Source organism: Salmo salar, chromosome ssa23, assembly GCF_905237065.1.
Source record: "Salmo salar chromosome ssa23, Ssal_v3.1, whole genome shotgun sequence".
NCBI classification, from domain to species: Eukaryota; Metazoa; Chordata; class Actinopteri; order Salmoniformes; family Salmonidae; genus Salmo; species Salmo salar.
In genome coordinates, this window is record NC_059464.1 from 29,635,850 (window position 1) to 29,660,421 (window position 24,572).

Genomic DNA, 24,572 nt, shown 5'->3' on the forward strand with positions numbered 1-24,572 from the left:
TTCTACAGTATGTTTCACTTCCCCATCTCACTTCGCTCACATAACACGTCAAGAACAGGAGGTTAGTTCAAACTCCAAACAAGACATGACCAATACCATACAGGTTGATCAACAGCATCGTGATTACAATCAGTGATATTTTCATATTGAAAAAGTTGAGCATAATTTGAGTAAAGCATCGTGACAAATACTGCACCAGAGCTCACACTGCACAATCATAATGGAGACACTGCACAATCATAATGGAGATTTGCCCTGTTAAGAATCAGAATGACCATAAGTATAAAGCTTCTTGTATTGGTGAAACTCATATCCATTCTGTTGCATTGAATATTGTATCACTTGAATATTGTATCACCAGAGCACTCACAGTATAGCCAGGGGTTAAACTAGGAGGAAAGGAATTGGAAAAGAGTTCTACCAGCATGGTGGCAAACAGCAAATAGTGGGAATCAAATAGATTTCAGATTTTTTTTTAAAGTTATGGGAAAACAACCAAACTGGAAACAGTTCCACTACATGTTAAAATCCCAATTTAAAACTCATGGGTATTGCTATTTACAAAAGAGACTAATTATTTCCTTAATTTAACTCCATCACATTTTTAGCCCAATATGTCTCCCCTGCTCTTCTTAGTTTGAGACGTTTATAAAAATGTACATAGCTGCTATTGATATTTCCATTTTTTTTAGCAACCCTACTACCCCAATGCCCTCATGTTAACTTCTCCAGAAAAAAATAAAAATAAAAACATAACATGTATGACTGATCTCATGACAACAATACATTCTGGGTCACATGGCGTTGACTCATAAGCACAATGATGACACTAGCATATGGAATGCTATTTTAAAAGGGCATAGTGATGTCTTTCGTAGAAGGGGATATTTACAGTATAACAATCAAGGGGGTTTGGGGGGCTTCGCTTGTGAACTAATGTTTGAGACCACACACGGCGGCCATCTTTGATTTAAAAAAAAACGATTTGGGACCGCTGTACCTACACTATATATATATATATATATAATATATATATATTATATACACATTTGAGATGACGGAGCACGTTGTTGTGGCCGAACACACATCTCATGTTAAGCCATGAAAATCATAGACCATTACAACTTTCAAACAAAGATTCACAAAACTACTGCAGCGAGGAACTTCAAAAGAAAAACGGTTTTGTATCCAATTCAAGTCTTGTGGCAACTTCAGTCATCGATGGGAAAATTGCTTCATTTTCGTCTTCAAACATAAACTTGACGTATTTGCATGCTACCCCTAACGTTGATCAGCCACCATCAATGACTAGAATTGCTTAGCTCACAATGCACAAGCTATCAAATCTTTCCTATTTTGTTGTTGTCGAGTGAATCTAGAGAGTTAAACTGTAAAGATCCTTTGATTGTCCTAGCAGAGGAGATGGACACGGTGGTTGTGAGACAGTAGGACCTCTTTACTGAGCATGTCAGAAAGACGATGCTTTCAGAGATACACGCGCGCACACAGTTAATGAGTAACATTTGGAACAGTTCAGATAAAATGTCATTGCAGGACACTTACTTGAGCTTTAAACATTTTACTTGGAAAGGCACAAACTATGATTTCCTGGTAAATTATTCTGATGTAGAAATAAAACTGAAAGATATCTTTTTTCATGTAAATTGACATTTCGGCCCGTACTCAGATATGCACTGAGTGTACAAAACATTATGTACACCTGCTCTTTCCATGACAAACTTACCAGGTGAATGCTATTATCCCTTATTAATGTCACTTGTTAAATCCACTTCAAATCAGTGTAGATGAAAGGGAGGAGACTGGTTAAAGAAGGATTTTTAAGCCTTGAGAAGAATTGAGAATTGAGACATGGATTGTGTGTGCCAGGGTGAATGGGTAAGACAAAATATTGAAGTGTCTTTGAACAGGGTTTTGTAGGTGGCAGGCGCACCAGTTGGTGTCAAAAACAGCAACGCTGCTGGGTTTTTCACACTCAACAGTTTCCTGTGTGTATCAAGAATGGTCCACCACCCAAAGGACAACCAGCCAACTTGACAACTGTGGGAAGCATTGGAGTCAACATGGGCCAGCATCCCTGTGGAACACTTTCAACACCTTGTAGAGTCCATTCCCCGATGAATTGAGGCTGTTCTGATGGCAAAAGGAGGGGGGGAGGCGCAACTCAATATTGGGAAGGTGTTCTTAATGTTTTGTACAGTCAGTGTTAGCCTTGTATAGGACTCTTCCTAGATCAGTCTTCAGTTGTTTTCTTGTTTGTTAATTTCAAACCTAGAATTCCATTGTACTTTCTTTTTGTTTCCAAAAGTGCAACAAGAAGAAGAGAGCTTAATATCAGTTACTCTCAGTCTTCCACAGTACCTGAGGCCAGTGACTGTGCTACAAAGTCCACATTGACAGAATGAAAGCCAGAGAAGAAAAAAAGAATACAAAATGAATTCCAGTACACTAAAACAGACATTTGTTTTCAATCCAGGGAGTTGACTTTGAAAACAACAGAGGATTAAATAAAAAAACTCAACAACATAAAAATCCTCCAATTGTGATTTAGATGGTGTTTCCTGTTGCGCTCAGTGATTCCAGAGTTATCATTAGTATAGTTCAGTCTTGCTTCTTACCTTGATCCCACAAATAAAGGACTATTTCTATGGAACAGATTTCTTTCCCTCGACTCATTGACAGTTCCCTCAGATCAATGGCTGTTGAACAGTAAATGCTATGTATGGAATCTAGAATACAAGAACTGTTTCAAACAGTATCATTATCTTCTATTCACGCCACGATATTCGCGTTTCTTTGTTACAGCTTTTAAAACGTTCTCTCTTTATTATGCAGGTACTTTAACGGTTTCTTTCTTTTGGAAGCCAGTGTCTGTTGTGAAGCCCACAAAGTCTGTAGGACAACATTGCTTTACACGCCTGTAGCAGAAGAGCGCTGAGGAAGATGGAGAAGAGCGAGAGGGAGAGGGAGAGAGAGAGAGAGACTGGGGAAGGGAGATAGGATGGGTGATCGGTGTGGTTTCTTCCATTTGAAACTTGAAAGTGAGCAGAATGTTTCAAGTTCCCGCCGAGGTCTTCTCTTCACTTGTGCCGCTGGAGAGTTTTCCTCTTTCTCATTTTGAAGAAACAGCAGCACCTGCAGGCAAGGGGACACACTCATTTAGTTTCAAAAGGAAATGAATGTTGCATATCAAAAAATGCAATGTTTTAAAGCTAAAAAAAAGCGAAACTGAACATTAGAGGCCGTAAACGTGGAATCTGTTAAATGTTTTGTTGTAACAGGATTTTGAATGACTGGGTTCAGATATAATTTGACTGTGTTTCTGGCCACGACTGCCAGAGGTAGTGCGACCGAGCAGAGCATGGTGAGCCACTGCAGTCAACGCCAGGGACAGAGCTGTCTTACTTTGTATCATCAGCCACCTCCACCTCGGTGGGAGCAGTGATGGGAGCGTTGGAGTGTCCCGCCGTCGGGTCGTCAGTGTTCAGCTCTCCATTCGTCGAGCTCATCACCTGTACAGGTGAAGACAAGGAATTCAGACAGGATGTCTGTGCATGACTAATTATCTTGTCATTTATCCTTCATATGAAGTGAGAGTGAGCATTAGCTTATGACTCTTACCTTTGACGACATTACAATGTAAAAGAGCTGGCAAGAAAGGCATTTCACTGTACTTGTGCACGTGACATTTAAACTTAAAATGGATTTACTCGTTGGTAAAAAGAGGTCATTATTTCAAAGGATGCAATTCCCTTCCAAAACCCTAGATGGCACATTTGCTCAAAAAAATCATCTTCAAAATGTAATCATCTGAGACGGCAGACTGTACATCACTTTAAGCGAGTCATAATTGCGCCATAAAGGACTCTAGATGTGAAATCTCCACTTCCAAATTGTCATGTTTTCATGTGAAGGGTGTAGCTAACAGGCATCTCCTGAGATGCTGTTGCCCCTTCATCCCTTTAAAGGTTGAGTCTGTGCTGAGACAGTGCATGCTCAATCAGATCCTATATCACACCCTTTTCCAGGGAGAGGGGAGGGGGTTCCTGTCCTGATAATGGCTTCAACGGCCGCAGGGTTCCCGACTGTGCTTCCCTCCCCTGTTATCAGCCTGGATGAGTGAAGCAGAGCAGGCAGACAGAGAAGATAGACAGACAGCGACACAGACAGAAAGACCGAGACAAAACGACACAGACAGAAAGACTGAGACACAGCGACACAGACAGAAAGACCGAGACACAGCGACACAGACAGAAAGACTGAGACACAGCGACACAGACAGAAAGACTGAGACACAGGGACACAGACAGAAAGACAGACACACAGCGACACAGACAGACAGACAGCAACACAGACAGCGACACAGAGCGACACAGACAGACAGACAGCAACACAGACAGCGACACAGACAGACAGCGACAGAAACACAGACAGCGACACAGACAGACAGCGACAGAAACACAGACAGCGACACAGACAGACAGCGACAGACAGACAGCGACACAGACAGACAGACAGCGACACAGACAGACAGACAGCGTCACAGACAGACAGACAGCGTCACAGACAGACAGCGACACACACACACAGCGACACAGACAGACAGACACAGTGACACAGACAGACAGACACAGTGACACAGACAGACACAGCGACACAGACAGACAGACACAGCGACACAGACTGCGTCACAGACAGACAGAGCGACACAGACAGCGTCACAGACAGAGCGACACAGACAGCGACACAGACAGACAGACACAGCGACACAGACAGCGTCACAGACAGCGTCAGACAGACAGAGCGACACAGACAGACAGCGACACAGACAGACACAGCGACACAGGCAGACAGAAAGCGACACAAACAGACAGAAAGCGACACAGACAGACAGCGACAGACAGACAGCGACAGACAGACAGCGACACAGACAGACAGCGACACAGACAGACAGCGACACAGACAGACAGCGACACAGACAGGCAGACAGACAGCGTCACAGACAGGCAGACAGACAGCGTCACAGACAGGCAGACAGACAGCGTCACAGACAGGCAGACAGACAGCGACACAGGCAGGTAGACAGACAGCGACACAGGCAGACAGACAGCGACACAGGCAGACAGACAGCGACACAGACAGAATCACAGACAGACACACACAGACAGCCACACAGACAGACAGCGACACAGACAGACAGCGACACAGACAGACAGCGACACAGACAGACAGCGACACAGACAGACAGACAGACAGACAGAGAGAGAGAGAGACAGACAGCGACACAGACAGAGACACAGCGACACAGACAGACAGCGACACACAGACAGACAGACAGCGACACAGACAGACAGACAGCGACACAGACAGACAGACAGCGACACAGACAGACACACAGCGACACACACAGACAGACAGCGACACACACACAGAGACACAGACAGACCGACAGCGACACAGACAGCGACAGACACAGACAGTCAGCGACACAGACAGAAACAGACAGACACAGACAGACAGACAGACAGCGACACAGACAGACAGACACAGAGACACAGAGACAGAGACACAGACAGACAGACAGCGACACACAGACAGACAGCGACACAGACAGCGACACAGACAGCGACACACACAGCGACACACACAGCGACACACACAGACAGACACACACAGACAGCGACACAGAGAGACAGACAGACAGACAGAGAGACAGACAGCGACACAGCGACACAGACAGACAGACAGCGACACAGACAGACAGACAGCGACACAGACAGACAGACAGCGACACAGACAGACAGACAGCGACACAGACAGACAGAGACACAGACAGACAGACAGCGACACAGACAGACACACAGACAGACAGCGACACACACAGACAGACAGACAGCGACACACACACAGAGACACAGACAGCGACAGACAGCGACACAGACAGACCGACAGCGACACAGACAGCGACAGACACAGACAGACAGCGACACAGACAGAAACAGACAGACAGACAGCGACACAGACAGACAGACAGCGACACAGACAGACAGACAGACAGACAGCGACACAGACAGACAGACAGCGACACAGACAGAGACACAGACAGACAGACAGCGACACAGACAGACAGACAGCGACACACAGACAGACAGCGACACAGACAGACAGCGACACAGACAGCGACAGCGACACACAGACAGCGACAGCGACACACAGACAGCGACACACAGACAGCGACACAGACAGACAGACAGCGACACACACAGACAGACAGCGACACACACAGACAGAGACACACACAGACAGACAGCGACACACACAGACAGAGCGACACACACAGACAGAGCGACACACACAGACAGAGCGACACACACAGACAGACAGACACAGCGACACAGACAGCGTCACAGACAGCGTCAGACTGACAGAGCGACACAGACAGACAGCGACACAGACAGACACAGCGACAGACAGACAGCGACACAGGCAGACAGACAGCGACACAGGCAGACAGACAGCGACACAGGCAGACAGACAGCGACACAGGCAGACAGACAGCGACAGACAGCAACAGACAGCGACACAGACAGACAGCGACACAGACAGACAGCGACAGACAGCGACACAGGCAGACAGCGACACAGGCAGACAGCGACACAGGCAGACAGCGACACAGGCAGACAGACACAGCGACACAGGCAGACAGACACAGCGTCACAGACAGCGTCAGACAGACACAGCGACAGACAGACAGCGACACAGGCAGACAGACAGCGACAGACAGCGACACAGACAGACAGAAAGCGACACAGAGACAGACAGCGACACAGACAGACAGACACAGACAGCGTCACAGACAGACAGACAGCGACACAGACAGACAGCGTCACAGACAGACAGCGTCACAGACAGACAGACAGCGACACAGACAGACAGACAGCGACACAGACAGCGACACAGCGACACAGACAGCGACACAGGGACACAGACAGCGACACAGGCAGACAGACAGCGACACAGGCAGACAGACAGCGACAGACAGACAGCGCCAGACGGACAGCGACAGACAGCGAAACAGACAGACAGAGACAGACAGCGACACAGGCAGACAGACAGCGACACAGACAGACAGCGACACAGGCAGACAGACAGCGACACAGGCAGACAGACAGCGACACAGGCAGACAGACAGCGACAGACAGACAGCGACAGACAGACAGCGCCAGACGGACAGCGACAGACAGACAGACAGAGACAGACAGCGACACAGGCAGACAGACAGCGACACAGGCAGACAGACAGCGACACAGGCAGACAGCGACAGACAGAGACAGACAGCGACAAACAGACAGCGACAGACAGCGAAACAGACAGACAGAGACAGACAGCGACACAGGCAGACAGACAGCGACACAGGCAGACAGACAGCGACACAGGCAGACAGCGACAGGCAGACAGCGACAGACAGACAGCGACAGACAGACAGACAGCGCCAGACGGACAGCGACAGACAGCGAAACAGACAGACAGCGCCAGACGGACAGCGACACAGGCAGACAGACAGCGACACAGGCAGACAGACAGCGACAGACAGACAGCGACAGACAGACAGCGACAGAAGGACAAAAACAGACAGCGACACAGACAGACAGCGACACAGACAGACAGAGACACAGACAGACAGAGTCACAGACAGACAGAGTCACAGACAGACAGAGTCACAGACAGACAGAGTCACAGACAGACAGAGTCACAGACAGACAGAGTCACAGACAGACAGACAGTGACACAGACAGAATCACAGACAGACACACAGACAGACAGATACAGACAGACAGAGACACAGACAGACAGAGACACAGACAGACAGAGACACAGACAGACAGAGACACAGACAGACAGAGACACAGACAGACAGAGTCACAGACAGACAGAGTCACAGACAGACAGAGTCACAGACAGACAGACAGTGACACAGACAGAATCACAGACAGACACACAGACACACACACAGACAGACAGCGACACAGACAGACAGCGACACAGACAGACAGACAGCGACACAGACAGACAGACAGCGACACAGACAGACAGACAGCGACACAGACAGACAGACAGCGACACAGACAGACAGACAGCGACACAGACAGACAGACAGCGACACAGACAGACAGACAGCGACACTCACAGACAGACAGACAGCGACACAGACAGACAGACAGACAGACAGCGACACAGACAGACAGACAGACAGCGACACAGACAGACAGAGACACACACACAGAGACACAGACAGCGACACACAGAGACAGACAGACAGCGACAGACAGAGACAGACAGAGACAGACAGAGACACAGAGACAGAGACACAGACAGACAGAGACACAGACAGACAGAGACAGAGACACAGACAGACAGATACAGACAGAGACAGACAGAGACAGAGACACAGACAGAGACACAGACAGAGACACAGACAGAGACACAGACAGAGAAAGCTGGAGTGGACAGACACAGCCATGCAGCACCATGCGCAGCACCATGCGCAGCACCATGCGCAGCAAGCAGTACCTGGACAGAGCCCCCCAGCCTTTCGGCCACAAGATGTGACCCCAGTGTCTCCGTATTGGTCATTGGAGACAGCTGACGCTGAGCCTCATCTCCTTTGGCCTCAGGCAACTGACAGGGGGGCAGGGTGTATGGGGGCGGGAGTAAAGAGGTGGGAGGTAATGTGGTGGTGGTGGTGGTGGGAGAGTGGGATGGGGAAGTGAATGAACAAAAACAAAGAAACAAATGGAAATAAATACAGAAGGCAGGCTTGTTAAAACTATGTTAACAGAAGAAAAATAGAGCAAAACATAAAGCAGAGCCCACTGACTGATGCAAGAGTAAAAACAGCCTTGATCGGAAAAAACAAAGCATCTTGACTTCTATTCCAACATCTATATTTTCTATTGATCTGACTGAATTAGCTAATAATTGTTCTGATTCTATTCCTGGTTTCTGCAACAACAACAAAAATCTAACTGTTTGTGCTATGCAACGTGTTGCATGTTTATATTCATAAATGATATGTCCTACTCTGGAGAGCCATACATAACCACCATACATAACCACCATACATAACCACCAGAGTCCACAGCAATCAGAAAACCGGATGCACTTTGCCTTAGAGGAAAAGATTATGACTAATAAAGTTCAATTAATCATCGTGTATTGGCAAAAATGTAAACAATGTGTCACGTTGGTGACAGTGTAGTGGGACCAAGGCTGAAATAGCATGCTGATAGAACAAGGAAAAGAAAACTATTTCGCCACACACTAAGCAAACTGCTTTGTCATTGCTGATGTGAGCAACGCAGTTTCAACACATGCATGAAATAACTAGTTCTTCAGGAGGCAGGCTGAAGACAAAACCGTCCAATGCTAAAACAGCTCCACCTTTCAAAGACAATTCTAATCATTTCATCAGCTCCCCATCTTTCTTGCTCAATCGCCACAACAGAGTAAAGAGGAAATTGAAGAGGTTGGATTAGACAAAAGGTGACATTGTAAAAAAAAAAGAGGCCATATTGTTGAGGAGGCGGAGATTAAGATAGGAGGCTTGGCGGCTGCCTCTGAGACACGGGGAACTCGACTGACGAGGTGGGCTGGTGCGGCGGGCTCACCTGGTTTTTGGTCTGCTGTTGTGCTTTGTCTCTGCTGGGCTGAGCGGGCGTGTCACTGGGGAAGGGACCTACCGGTGTAGGCTATGGTGGGGGGGACAAAATGACAGCATTTTACCTAGGACATCCAAATCGTGGCTGAGAATACTTTACACTCACCACAAGCTGAATATATTCATATATTATATAATAAAAAAAGAAAAGGCCCTTGAATCACTGAGACGTCACAGGAAATCTCCATTTTGATCCTTTTGTGATTATTTACAGAAAAAGACTAATGAAAGTCTGCAGATAAAGGGGTCAAGTGCTCAACTCAAAACGTTGAATAGGAAGAAAAAGCAAGATGATGGAGACTCACAAGTGGCTTGCCGACCCAGTCGTATTCATAATCAAAGACGTAGCCGTTCCTGTCAAACAGTTCAGTGAAGAGTTTCCGTAAGTAGTCATAATCAGGTTTCTCAAAGAAGTCCAGCCTCCTCACGTAACGCAGATATGTGGCCATCTCTTCTGCAGCAAAGGACAGAGGCACACAATCATTTCATTTGCATAAACTGAACTAGATCGTGGCCTAAAGCGTTATGAAGATTCCAAATGAAACCAATCAAACCAAAATGGCAGTACTGACCCGGGAAGCTTTCACAAAGCACTTCAATTGGGGTAGCTCGCTTGGTATCTCCAATCTTCTGATACCTCTCCTTCAACGTGTCCGCCTGGAATCAACAGACAGTGAAACAATTATCCTCCCATGTGTTTAGCTTTAATTACCACAAAGCACAGTAGAGTTGAAAAACTACAGCTTTGCAGAATGCACAATATCACAGCCACATCTGGGGCAATACACAGCTGGAGGCAGCATGACTGAATGAGCATAATGTTCACATGTAGAATATTTAAGGTGTCTTAGTTTGCCTCCACATGCATATCCTCTCTTAAAAAACAAACTCTTACTCAGAATAACTGCATACCAAGAGGCAAAAGGCCTCCTGTGGGGATGGGGGCTGGGATTAAAATAAAAAATGTAGGACAAAACACATCATGACAAAAGAGACAACGCTACCTAGAGAGAGAGAGAGACACCACAACGCTACCTAGAGAGAGAGAGACACCACAACGCTACCTAGAGAGAGAGACACCACAACACTACCTAGAGAGAGAGAGAGAGAGAGACACCACAACGCTACCTAGAGAGAGAGAGAGAGAGAGACACCACAACGCTACCTAGAGAGAGAGAGAGAGAGAGACACCACAACACTACCTAGAGAGAGAGAGAGAGAGAGAGAGAGAGAGACACCACAACGCTACCTAGAGAGAGAGAGAGAGAGACACCACAACACTACCTAGAGAGAGAGAGAGAGAGAGAGAGACACACACCACAACACTACCTAGAGAGAGAGAGAGAGAGACACCACAACGCTACCTAGAGAGAGAGACACCACAACACTACCTAGAGAGAGAGAGAGAGAGAGACACCACAACGCTACCTAGAGAGAGAGACACCACAACGCTACCTAGAGAGAGAGAGAGACACACCACAACGCTACCTAGAGAGAGAGAGACACACCACAACACTACCTAGAGAGAGAGAGAGAGACACCACAACACTACCTAGAGAGAGAGAGAGAGAGACACCACAACACTACCTAGAGAGAGAGAGAGAGAGAGAGACACCACAACACTACCTAGAGAGAGAGAGAGAGAGAGAGACACCACAACACTACCTAGAGAGAGAGAGAGAGAGAGACACCACAACACTACCTAGAGAGAGAGAGAGAGAGAGAGACACACCACAACACTACCTAGAGAGAGAGAGAGAGAGAGAGAGACACCACAACACTACCTAGAGAGAGAGAGAGAGAGAGAGAGACACCACAACACTACCTAGAGAGAGAGAGAGAGAGAGACACCACAACACTACCTAGAGAGAGAGAGAGAGAGAGAGACACCACAACACTACCTAGAGAGAGAGAGAGAGAGAGACACCACAACACTACCTGAGAGAGAGAGAGAGAGAGACACCACCTAGAGAGAGAGAGAGAGAGAGACACCACAACACTACCTAGAGAGAGAGAGAGAGAGAGAGACACCACAACACTACCTAGAGAGAGAGAGAGAGAGAGAGAGAGAGAGAGAGAGAGAGACACCACAACACTACCTAGAGAGAGAGAGAGAGAGAGAGAGACACCACAACACTACCTAGAGAGAGAGAGAGACACCACCTAGAGAGAGAGAGACACCACCAAGAGAGAGAGAGACACCACAACACTACCTAGAGAGAGAGAGAGAGAGAGAGACACCACAACCTAGAGAGAGAGACCACACCACAACCTAGAGAGAGAGAGAGAGAGAGACCACAACACTACCTAGAGAGAGAGAGAGAGACCACAACACTACCTAGAGAGAGAGAGAGACACCCCAACACTACCTAGAGAGAGAGAGAGAGAGAGACCACAACACTACCTAGAGAGAGAGAGAGAGAGAGAGAGAGAGACACCACAACACTACCTAGAGAGCGAGAGAGAGAGACACCACAACACTACCTAGAGAGAGAGAGACACCACAACACTACCTAAGAGAGAGAGAGACACCACAACAATACCTAGAGAGAGAGAGACACCACAACACTACCTAGAGAGAGAGAGAGAGAGACACCACAACACTACCTAGAGAGAGAGAGAGAGAGAGAGAGAGACCACAACACTACCTAGAGAGAGAGAGAGAGAGAGACACCACAACACTACCTAGAGAGAGAGAGAGAGAGAGAGACACCACAACACTACCTAGAGAGAGAGAGAGAGAGACACCACAACACTACCTAGAGAGAGAGAGAGAGACACCACAACACTACCTAGAGAGAGAGAGAGAGACACCACAACACTACCTAGAGAGAGAGAGAGACACACTTCAACACTACCTAGAGAGAGAGAGAGAGAGACACCACAACACTACCTAGAGAGAGAGAGAGAGAGAGAGACACCACAACACTACCTAGAGAGAGAGAGAGAGAGACACACCACAACACTACCTAGAGAGAGAGAGAGAGAGAGAGAGAGAGACACCACAACACTACCTAGAGAGAGAGAGAGAGAGAGAGACACACCACAACACTACCTAGAGAGAGAGAGAGAGAGAGAGCACACCACAACACTACCTAAGAGAGAGAGAGAGAGAGAGACACCACAACACTACCTAGAGAGAGAGAGAGAGAGAGAGACACCACAACACTACCTAGAGAGAGAGAGAGAGAGAGACACCACAACACTACCTAGAGAGAGAGAGAGAGAGAGACACCACAACACTACCTAGAGAGAGAGAGAGAGAGAGAGACACCACAACACTACCTAGAGAGAGAGAGAGAGAGAGACACCACAACACTACCTAGAGAGAGAGAGAGAGAGACCCAGAGAGAGAGAGAGAGAGAGACACCACAACACTACCTAGAGAGAGAGAGAGAGAGAGAGAGAGACACCACAACACTACCTAGAGAGAGAGAGAGACACCACCTAGAGAGAGAGAGACACCACCAAGAGAGAGAGAGACACCACAACACTACCTAGAGAGAGAGAGAGAGAGAGAGACACCACAACCTAGAGAGAGAGACCACACCACAACCTAGAGAGAGAGAGAGAGAGAGACCACAACACTACCTAGAGAGAGAGAGAGAGACCACAACACTACCTAGAGAGAGAGAGAGACACCCCAACACTACCTAGAGAGAGAGAGAGAGAGAGACCACAACACTACCTAGAGAGAGAGAGAGAGAGAGAGAGAGAGACACCACAACACTACCTAGAGAGCGAGAGAGAGAGACACCACAACACTACCTAGAGAGAGAGAGACACCACAACACTACCTAGAGAGAGAGAGACACCACAACAATACCTAGAGAGAGAGAGACACCACAACACTACCTAGAGAGAGAGAGAGAGAGACACCACAACACTACCTAGAGAGAGAGAGAGAGAGAGAGAGAGAGACCACAACACTACCTAGAGAGAGAGAGAGAGAGAGACACCACAACACTACCTAGAGAGAGAGAGAGAGAGAGACACCACAACACTACCTAGAGAGAGAGAGAGAGAGACACCACAACACTACCTAGAGAGAGAGAGAGAGACACCACAACACTACCTAGAGAGAGAGAGAGACACCACAACACTACCTAGAGAGAGAGAGAGACACACTTCAACACTACCTAGAGAGAGAGAGAGAGAGACACCACAACACTACCTAGAGAGAGAGAGAGAGAGAGAGACACCACAACACTACCTAGAGAGAGAGAGAGAGAGACACACCACAACACTACCTGAGAGAGAGAGAGAGAGAGAGAGAGAGACACCACAACACTACCTAGAGAGAGAGAGAGAGAGAGAGACACACCACAACACTACCTAGAGAGAGAGAGAGACACACCACAACACTACCGAGAGAGAGAGAGAGAGAGAGAGACACCACAACACTACCTAGAGAGAGAGAGAGACACCACAACACTACCTAGAGAGAGAGAGAGACACACTTCAACACTACCTAGAGAGAGAGAGAGAGAGACACCACAACACTACCTAGAGAGAGAGAGAGAGAGAGAGACACCACAACACTACCTAGAGAGAGAGAGAGAGAGAGAGAGAGACACACCACAACACTACCTAGAGAGAGAGAGAGAGACACCACAACACTACCTAGAGAGAGAGAGAGAGAGAGAGAGACACCACAACACTACCTAGAGACCTAAGACAACAACACAGCATGGCAGCAACACCTGACAACACGGTAGCAACACAACATGGAAGCAGCACAAACATTATTGGGCACAGACAACATCACAAAGGGCAAGAAGGTAGAGACAACACTACATCACACAAAGCAGCCACAACTGTCAGTAAGAGTGTCCATGATTGAGTCTTTGAATGAAGAGATGGAGATAAAACTGTCCAGTTTGAGTGTTTTTTGCAGCTCGTTCCAGTCGCTAGCTGCAGCGAACTGAAAAGAGGAGCGACCAGGGATGTGTGTGCTTTGGGGACCTTTAACAGAATGTGACTGGCAGAACGGGTGTTGTATGTGGAGGATGAAGGTTGCAGTAGGTATCTCAGATAGGTGGGAGTGAGGCCTAAGAGGGTTTTATAAATAAGCATCAACCGGTGGGTCTTGCGACGGGTATACAGAGATGACCAGTTTACAGAGGAGTATAGAGTGCAGTGATGTGTCCTATAAGGAGCATTGGATATGAAGCCGTTTTACACCCCTTGACTTTTTCCACATTTTGTTGTGTTACAGCCTGAATTTAAAATGGATTCAATTGAGATTTTCTTTATCACTGGAATGTCAAAATGGAATTATGTTTTTAGACATTTTTTACAAATTAATTAAACATTTAAATCAATAAGTATTCAACCCCTTTGTTATGGCAAGCCTAAAGTTCAGGAGTAAAAATGTGCTTCACAAGTCACATAATACTTTGCATAGACTCACTCTGTGTGCAATAATAGTGTTTAACATGATTTTTGAACAACTACCTAATTTCTGTACCCCACACCTACAATTATCTGCAAGGTCCCTCAGTCGAGCAGTGAATTTAAAATGGATTTAACCACAAAGACCAGGGAGGTTTTCCAATGCCTCGCAAAGAAGAACACCTCCTATTGGTATAGGGGCAAAAAAATAAATAATTGAAGATCCCTCTGAGCACGGTGAAGTTATTAATCACACTTTAGATGGTGTATCAAGAGAGGAAGGAATCCGCTCTGGGATTTCACTATGAGGCCAATGGTGACTTTAAAATAGTTAGTGTTTGATGAGAAAACTGAGGATGGATCAACAACATTATAGTTACTCCACAATACTAACCTAATTGACAGAGTCAAAAGAAAGACGTCTGTACAGAATAAAATATTCCAAAACATGCCTCCCGTTTGCAATAAAGCACTAAAGTAAAACAGCAAAACATTTGGGAAAGAAATTAACTTTATGTCAAATCCAACACATCACTGAGTACCACTTCATATTTTTAAGCATGGTGGTGGCTGCATCATGTTATTGGTATGCTTGTCATCGGCAAGAACTAGGGAGTTTATGATAAAAAGAAACGGAATAGAGCTAACCACACGCAAAATATTAGAGGACAACCTGGCTTAATCTGCTTTCCAACAGACACTGGGAGACAAATCCACCTTTCAGCAGGACAATAACCTAAAACACAAGGCCAAATATACACTGGAGTTGCTTACCAAGACGACATTTAATGTTCCCGAGTGGCCTAGTTACATTTTTGACTTAAATCGGCTTGAAAATCTATGGCAAGACTTGAAAATGGCTGTCGAGCAACGATCAACTTAACAGAGGTTGAAGAATTCTAAAAAGAAGCATGTGCAAATATTGTACAATCCATGTGTGCAAAGCTCTTACCCAGAAAGATTCACAGCTGTAATCGCTGCCAAAAGGTGATTCTAACATGTATTGACTCAGGGGGTTGAATACCTATCTAATGAAGATATATTAGTGCTTTATTTTTCATAAATGTTTAACAAATGTTCAAATTTTTCTTCCCCTACAGAGTATTTTGTGTAGATCGTTGACAGAAAAGGACAATTAAATCCATTTTAATCCCACTTTGTAACACAACAAAATGTGGAAAAATAAAAGGTTTCTGAAGGCACTGTATATACTGCCATGCAGGTCCTCTTCCTGACACTAGCCTGGGTGGAGAGGACCTCACAGGGGAAAATGTGGAAGTGACTTATGTTATAATATGATGACATTTAAATCTCAGGAGGTTAAAATCCTTTCAGTGTATGGTTACAAAAGCACTATTGATATGGCATTTTTCCTAAGCTTTTCCTCTTCCTTAAAAGGGAAATTTCAAAAATGTTCAACTTCATACTCATCATCTCAAGCACCACCTCAGCATCAACATATGTGAAAATAATACGTTTCTATATTTTGTAGATAAACAGATATAGAGGAACATGTGTTTTCAGTGACATCGGTTATTTAGCAGCAGGGTGAATGTGCCTGAAGTCATGTAGATATCATGAAACTGTATACCTTCAGGCCTTGCCAGGGAAGACTGCCTCGCAGGAAGTACATGAACATGTGACCCAGAGCCTCCAGGTCATCCCGCCTGCTTTGCTCTGGAGGAGAGGAGAAGAGTTCATTAACGACACACGCAGAAACAGCACACAAATTAAAAAAAAACTATAATCTCTCAATTATCCACCCTGTCAACTATATATACTTCTAGGCTTAAGTCCTAATGTGAAAATCTCAAATTCAATCAATGAATGCAAGATCCACATGGAAGTAATGTTTTACAGATATGCGTACAGTTCTCAAGTTAAGATGTGGCCCTTCCTGAACATAACGGAGAACTTGATAATCAACAGCCCAGGACAAATTTACAGGATTAGGAAAGAAAATGTATGTCTTTAGGGTTTAAAAAACAGCTTATTTCCAATAACACAGCAGCATGTGTGATCATGATAATTTCTCACCTTTCCCCAGGTGTGTGTTGATGCTCATGTAGCGCGCCGTTCCCGTAAGGCTCTTGTGCTCCCGGTACGGGATGTGTTTTTTGGTCTCGGGGTCGATGTATTCTTTGGCCAGCCCGAAGTCGATAATGTGGATTGTGTGCTGCCTCTTGCTGCCCGGCCGCCCCACCAAAAAGTTCTCCGGCTTGACGTCTCTGTATATCAAGCTTTTTGTATGGACAAATTCCATCCGCGTTATCTGGGAGGCAGAACACAAGAGCATTTAGACAAGATAGGATCTCAAACTCTTTCAGGACACTTTTCAAATGCTGTAAACCTCTGAGAGCCAAGAGAATGACAACACAGCGATAGGAATAAAGATGGCTGACATCGTAGTGATCCCATCATTCACTATCTAATTATGTGCCTGACATACTGTGAATATTCACTGAAAGTAGTCTTATAAGCTATGGGTTGGGCACCAGTAGGACACTCAAGTAAACAACTATTACATTCTTACCAGCTGTATGGCTATCATGAGGACGGTCTTGAGGGAGAAGGTGCGGTCACAGAGATCAAACAGGTCTTCCAGGCTGGGCCCCAGCAGCTCCAGCACCATGGCATTGTACTTCCCACATGGCCCAAAGTAGTACACCTGAGGAATACCCTCTGCAACACAGAGACAGGCAGGGACACATGTTATATATGAACAGGACCACACAGCTTACAGGGGGCATGCTAGCATCCTAAAGGTTTAAAAAAGGCTTTCATTACTAACCATCTGTTTTAGCATCATAAGAGCGACAGATATTTCAAAAGCATTAGGCCCCAGCTAAAGAAGTTTGAGGCAGAGGGCCTATGGATGGCATGTAGGTCGTAGTTAAAGGAAAGCATTGGGCTTTGATTTGCTGACATGAAAGAGCCTAGAGGCATGGTGATACAGTGCAATCGGAAAGTATTCAGACCCCTTGACTTCTTCCACATTTTGTTACGATACAGCCTTATTCTAAAATGGATTAAATTGTATTTTTTCATTAATCTCCACACAATACCCCATAATGACAAAGCAAATACTGGTTTCTAGAAATTTTTGCAAATGTATAAACCCCCCCCCCCCCCCCCAGAAATATCACATTTACATAAGTAAATCAGACCCTTTACACTCAGTACTTTGTTGAAGCTCCTTTGGAAGCGATTACATCCTTGAGTCTTCTTGGGTATGACATTACAAGCTTGACACCTGTATTTGGGGAGTTTCTCCCATTCTCATCTGCAGATCCTCTCAAGCTCTGTCAGGTTGGATGGAGAACGTCGCTGCACAGCTATTTTTAGGTCTCTCCAGAGATGTTTGATCGGGTTCAAGTCCTGGCTCTGGCTGCGCCATTCAAGGACATTCAGAGACTTGTCCCGAAGCCACTCCTGTGTTGTCTTGGCTGTGTGCTTAGGGTTGTTGAGCTGTTGGGAAGGTGAACCTTCACCCCAGTCTGAGGTCCTGAGCACTCTGGAGCAGGTTTTTATCAAGGATCTCTCTGTACTTTGTTCGGTTCATCTTTCCCTCGATCCAAACTTGTCTCCCAGTTCCTGCCGCTGAAAAACATCCCCACAGCATGACGCTGCTACCACCATGCTTCACCGTAGGGATGGTGCCAGGTTTAATCGAGACATGACGCTTGGCATTCAGGCCAAAGAGTTCAATCTTGGTTTCATCAGACCAGAGAATCTTGTTCCTTATGGTCTGAGAGTCCTTTAGGTGCCTTTTGGCAAACTCCAAGCGGGCTGTCATGTGCCTTTTACTGAGGAGTGGCTTCCGTCTGGCCTCTCTACCATAAAGGCCTGATTGGTGGAGTGCTGCAGAGATGGTTGTCTTTCTGGAAGGTTCTCCCATCTCCACAGAGGAACTCTGGATCTCTGTCAGAGTGACCATCGGGTTATTGGTCACCTCCCTGACCAAGGCCCTTCTCCCCCAATTACTCAGTTTGTCCGGGCAACCAGCTCTAGGAAGAGTCTTGGTGGTTCCAAACTTCTTCCATTTATGAATGATGGAGGCCACTATGTTCTTGGGGACCTTCAATGCTGCAGAAATGTTTTGACACAATCCTGTCTCGGAGATCTATGGACAATTACTTTGACCTAATGGCTTGGTTTTTGCTCTGACATGAACTGTCAACTGTGGGATCTTATATAGACAGGCGTGGGTGTGTGCCTTTCCAAATCATGTCCAATCAACTGAATTTACCACAGGTGGACTTCATGTTGTAGAAACATCTCAAGGATGATCAATGGAATGCACCAGAGCTCAATTTTGGGGGTTATATACATTTGCAAAAATGTCTAAAAACCTGTTTTTGCTTTGTCCTTATGGGGTATTGTGTGTAGATTGATGAGGATGTTTTTTAATCCATTTTTGAATAAGGCTGTAACGGAACAAAATGTGGAAAAAGGGAAGGGGTCTGAATACTTTCCGAATGCACTGTATACTGTAGAGCAGCCTACGTGTGTGGGAAGTCAACACAGGCGCTATGGCCACCATGACAGCCCAGGAGGCGGTTTCGATAAGAACAACAAGAAGGCTAAACAAAACAAACTTGTCAAAGTTGATGATGCATTGTGCCGGCAAAACATTTTTTTTGCCAACACACCCTGTCATGTGGTCTCATGTGTGACCTGGGAGGAATTTAGGGTTTATCATCACAGTAAAATGCCATTCTGAAGAGGAGACTTCTAGTGGAACAGTGACTCTGTTCCCTATGCGGAATAGAACAAAGGTTAATGGCCATTTATGACCCCCATGGCCTTATGGACCAGCCTCTAAGGTCACATACAGTTCCAGGTTATGCCTCCCCAGTCCAGACCAGTACCCGACGCCAGGGGCCTTCATTCCATTCCTTGGCCGGCAGTTGTGACTGCATGCTCCTTTCCCGGCAGGCGGCCCCCGATCCCGCCAGAGAGAGGAAAGGTACGGCAGCTTTAGTAGTACTGCAGGCTGGCCTTTGGGGTGTGTGAATGTGGGGAGGAGGGGATGGGGACGGGGGGTGACTAGAGCAGAATTTACCTGATCACCCCTCACGTCACTCCCACAGAGAAGCAACGCAGATCTCACACAGCCACACACCTGTCCTGGGCCTCGTTAGACAGCAGGATTTGCCTGGTAATAATGGCGATGATGGATAAGGCGGAAGCGACCAACCAGGAAGCTGACTCATCAAAGCCCGCCCACATCTGGAGTGAGGGCATTCAGCCCTGCCAATGCACTCATCAACAGGAAAGTGCCTACGCCAGAACAACCCGTCTCCCAATTAGAGAGCTGTAAACACAGCAAGAACAACTGCTGGGGAAAAGACTAACTGACATGGAATAGGCCTAGAACAAAATGACCATTTCAGAGAAACCATTCAAAAAGAGAATGATTTTATTCTTTACAAAAGCTAGACCTAATCATGTGGATGTGTTATTCCAGTGTAAAAATAACCCGGGCCAATCATGCCTGTTATAAAAGCACTTATGCAAGGAACGAGTGGTTTCCTAGAAGCCATTCTTCATTGTGATTCATGACAGATATAATTGTCTGCTCTCCGGTCCGTTATAACACCACAAAGCTTCAAAGTCTATTCTGCTGCCTCCCAGTGCCATTCTGTGCACCGCTCATAACCCACTCTCTCCAAACACGAGTGAAACGTGTCGGGAACAATCCAGTGTATTGTCTCAGACAGGGGCCCCTCTCAGTCTGAGCACTGTGGCAGACAACGTCACCCTACAACAGCGTTTCCCAAACTCGGTCCTTGGGACCCCAAGGGGTGCACGTTTTGGTTTTTGCCCTAACACTACACAGCTAATTTAAATAATCAACTAATCATCAAGCTTTGATCATTTGAATCAGCTGTGTAGCGTTCAGGAAAAAAACAAAACGTGCACCCCTTGGGTTTCCGAGGAGAGTTAGGAAGCGCTGCCCTACAATGAAATGTCAAAGTTCAGGCCGAGCCCGACAGGGAGGCGGTCTCTATTAAACATTTACAATGCTGAGTGCATTGGGGAGAGAAGAGGAGGCGCTGATTCCATTAGGCCGAGTGGGTGACGCTGTGGAGATGTAGCCAGGCTGAAACGTGATCGTCCGGCCAGCCTGCCTCTCCTGCAGAGAGCCTGTGTGACTCAGTGTTAGATCCCGTTATCCATCACCAGGCAGGCAGTACATCAAATATCCAGACTGCTCTGGACTGGATGAACAGGGTGGACCACAGAACATCACTGCAACCTCACACTCAAAATGGCACTGATTTATCACTCCCAAGACACCTGGGCAGTAGGCATGGCAGAAGGACACACGGCCATCTGACCACCAGTCTCTCACAATGCTTTTAAGCAGAGCCTTGATGGTTCACTAAATACTCACACGTACTGTTATCAGCGAAATGTTAATCATCTCATAAGGAGACGGGTCTCGTACACTGAGAGAAGACCATCCAGGCGTATCCGGACTGGGAGCTCAGTCAACCAGTCATCCAGTTCAATTATTGATAGCGACATAAAAAGTGGATGAGGTCTCACTTCCGACGCCCCATGCTCAGTGGTTAATGGTGGAGTTGGGGCGTGGCCAGGCTAGACCAGCTAGTGTGTGTAACTGAACGTGTTCTTCTCGTGTTTGGGTTCTTTCCAGGGCAAGAGAGAATTAACACTAGATAAGCTCTTCAGCTTTAAGCACCATGTAGAGCTGACATCGCTAAGACCAGGACTTGACCCTTATGTTGCCACATTCATATTGTAAAAACAACTACATGCCTGTATCCATCTGTACCATAGGGTTTACAGAAGGATCAGCAGAAGCCAGTGGCTTGAAGAAGACTTTCATAATTCCTCACGTGCATTTTTGAATGAATGTAGCCACCAGTTGGAGGAACACTTCCCTCTATTCTATAATGTGGGGGAAGCTGAAGCACCATAATCAGTGGTTCCATCTTTAGCTCAGCCTATGAGATGGTAGCAGCCCTCTGGTGGTCCCTCTGCCACAGTGGCCGGGGGAGGAGAGGGGAGAGGAAGTCAGGATGTGTTTAACGCACCAGTGCAAACGCCAGAGGGGCTGCTGGCTGAACTCGTCCAATCGTTCGGCCCAAGGGTTGGGGATAAAGACTCACTATCCAATGAACGGACCAGGATCAACAAGCAACTTCGAGTGACTCTGTTCCCAAATAGGCGTAAGGCAGCTAAATACTAGTGTGCTGTAGTGCTGCCTGGGATTGGAAATACAACTTCTGGTCCAGTCAGACAGATCACACGAAGGACAGCTGACAGAGAGATAGGCCAGACCTATTCCCTTTGCATCATGGGAGAGTTTCCCTGGGCTTTCTTCTCCAGGCAGGCCGGAGACAGTGCTGAGACCAGACATAGAAGCAGAAATACTCTAATAATGGCCCTACTGCACAGAGACGGCCATCTATAAATAGACTAGCCTAGAACACCCCTAATGCCCTGCACTCCAACTTCCTACTAACACAGTGGAGCTGCTGCCCTGGCACAGACAGACAGCTGGCAGGTGATCAGCTCACTACGAGAGAAAAAGAGAGACACTTGTGACAGAGAAGACCACTGGGCGCAGTGACATGCACTCTCTATAAGACAAGCGTGTGTGTGTGTGTCTGGGTGTGTGTCTGGGTGTGTGTTCTGCCTTCCACTCCACTGAACAAAATGGGTGCAGTCAGGCTTTGCCCAAGCTGTTCATCCTTTTCCTTTACAAAGGCTAAAAGGATCAACGACCAGTGTCCTCAGTCAGTCAGGGTAGGCCTAATTAGAATACAAACATTCAGCTTATCCCTACCTGCGATCAAATACAATACAATCTATTTACGTACCGTAAATATTCACTTTCTTGACAGATCAGATGCTCATAGAAAGTGACTAACTAATGATGGAAAGTATCATCTTTGGCTAAAAAAAGCAGCAGTCCAATGTCAGAGATTATCAATGAAAAATGAAGCTGCAAGGTTCTAGTGAGAGGATGAAAAAACGAAGGCTGGCCGAGCTGTGCTGTGGGCTGTTCCAAGTCCCTGTCCCTCCCCACCATCTGATCTTACTGCCCCACCTCTCGCCTCTGAAGCCAAGCGGCCACATCAAAGGGCTGGAGGCACAGCACAGCCCCATGGACCACAGCACAGAGTGAGCACACAGCCATGTCGGGCCTGCGCCTGCTAGGGATCAACCAACTACACAGAGGGGGCAGACCATCACATCTTCTAGCCACAGAGAAGAGCTCCATCCACCCAGCTGATTCTACTAGCTAACGCAGTGTTATTAAAACAGTTATAAAGTATCAACAACAACAGTTATATGTGCTTACCTGAACTTCCCAACTGTTTATAAAATCTATATTCCAAATGAAGCTGTGGCGCCCGGGACTTTATTGGTTCCTGAAAAAGAAGAGAAAGAGAAACCAGGGCAAGATCTTGAAATGCACGTTTGAAGTCTGGGACTTAGCCATTTCCCATGATTGGATGGAGAGCATTCTGTACTGTGAGCTAAACCACACTCATACTCCCGGTCTTGTTCCCTCCCCTGCCGTAATAGCAGGTTAAGCTGGTTTGTGAGTGCGGAACACACGGCCAGAGATAGAGGGCCTCGCTTCAATCAGCTGCTCATCACATTACAGGAATAACTACAGGGCTGGGCGACATCAAATTCATTACAATGTATAGTTCTGCACGATATTTAGAATGCCTGTATCGTAGAAATAGGTTTCTGTTTTTATGAGCGTTTATGTCCACTTGTTCTCGTGTTGTCTTTTTTGTCTCATCTCGTTCGCACCTTCTGTGCTGTGCGTCTTCCCATTTACACCAGAGATCTGTATATAATGACGAGATGCTCATGTCTCCGCCCTAACAATGGGAGTCGTTGTCCCAAGGGGGGGGGGGGAGCTTAGGTTCAAAATAAGCACATAGAAAAGCAGTGGGCTTATTTTGGCGAGAGTAAAACCTCTCGCGTCGCCTCTTTCCCCCAAGCCCCTCCCACTCAAAGATGAGAGATCACTTCTTCCTCACTGACAAATGGTTTCAATTCACTATTTGCATTTGAGGTTTTTATTTTACTGTACTAGACAAGTTAACCTTTTGAACCCTGTTTATGTTTCAAGTCCTCAAATTCCGAGCAGAGCAGACACTACCAAAACAGAAGTACCAATGAAAATTCATTCTGGAAAATGTATACTCAGTTCATCGTGCACACATTACAGTCCCACATATCGCTACCAGCATTTTAGTCAAATAAAGATTGTTATACCAGCTGTTTAGTCTGTGTTTTATAAATGTGCAACAACCAGCTTCATGAGGTAGTCACCTGGAATGCATTTCAATTAACAGGTGTGCCTTCTTAAAAGTTCATTTGTGAAATGTCTTTCCTTCTTAATGCGTTTGAGCAAATCAGTTGTGTTGTGACAAAGTAGGGGTGG

At 46.4% G+C, this 24,572-nt stretch overlaps 1 protein-coding gene across 4 annotated transcripts in view; it reads right to left on the reverse strand.

Annotated features, from left to right (window-relative positions):
• Positions 1-277: 277 nt before the first annotated feature.
• Positions 278-24,572, reverse strand: part of LOC106584364 (casein kinase I) — a 50,173-nt gene continuing 25,878 nt past the window's right edge. Inside the window, exons 3-12 of one of the 4 annotated variants that reach the window (XM_014169589.2) lie at positions 23,469-23,538; positions 17,664-17,812; positions 17,168-17,402; positions 16,722-16,807; positions 10,309-10,393; positions 10,042-10,187; positions 9,687-9,767; positions 8,590-8,697; positions 3,424-3,530; positions 278-3,153 (exon numbers count right to left, since the gene is read on the reverse strand). In XM_014169589.2, the coding sequence (XP_014025064.1) occupies positions 3,099-3,153; positions 3,424-3,530; positions 8,590-8,697; positions 9,687-9,767; positions 10,042-10,187; positions 10,309-10,393; positions 16,722-16,807; positions 17,168-17,402; positions 17,664-17,812; positions 23,469-23,538 (1,122 nt within the window). In that variant the 3' untranslated portion in view covers positions 278-3,098. Of the gene's footprint in view, positions 3,154-3,423; positions 3,531-8,589; positions 8,698-9,686; positions 9,768-10,041; positions 10,191-10,308; positions 10,394-16,721; positions 16,808-17,167; positions 17,403-17,663; positions 17,813-23,468; positions 23,539-24,572 lie in introns of all 4 variants that reach the window. The other 3 variants (XM_014169588.2, XM_014169592.2, XM_014169591.2) reach the window with 3 other exon arrangements.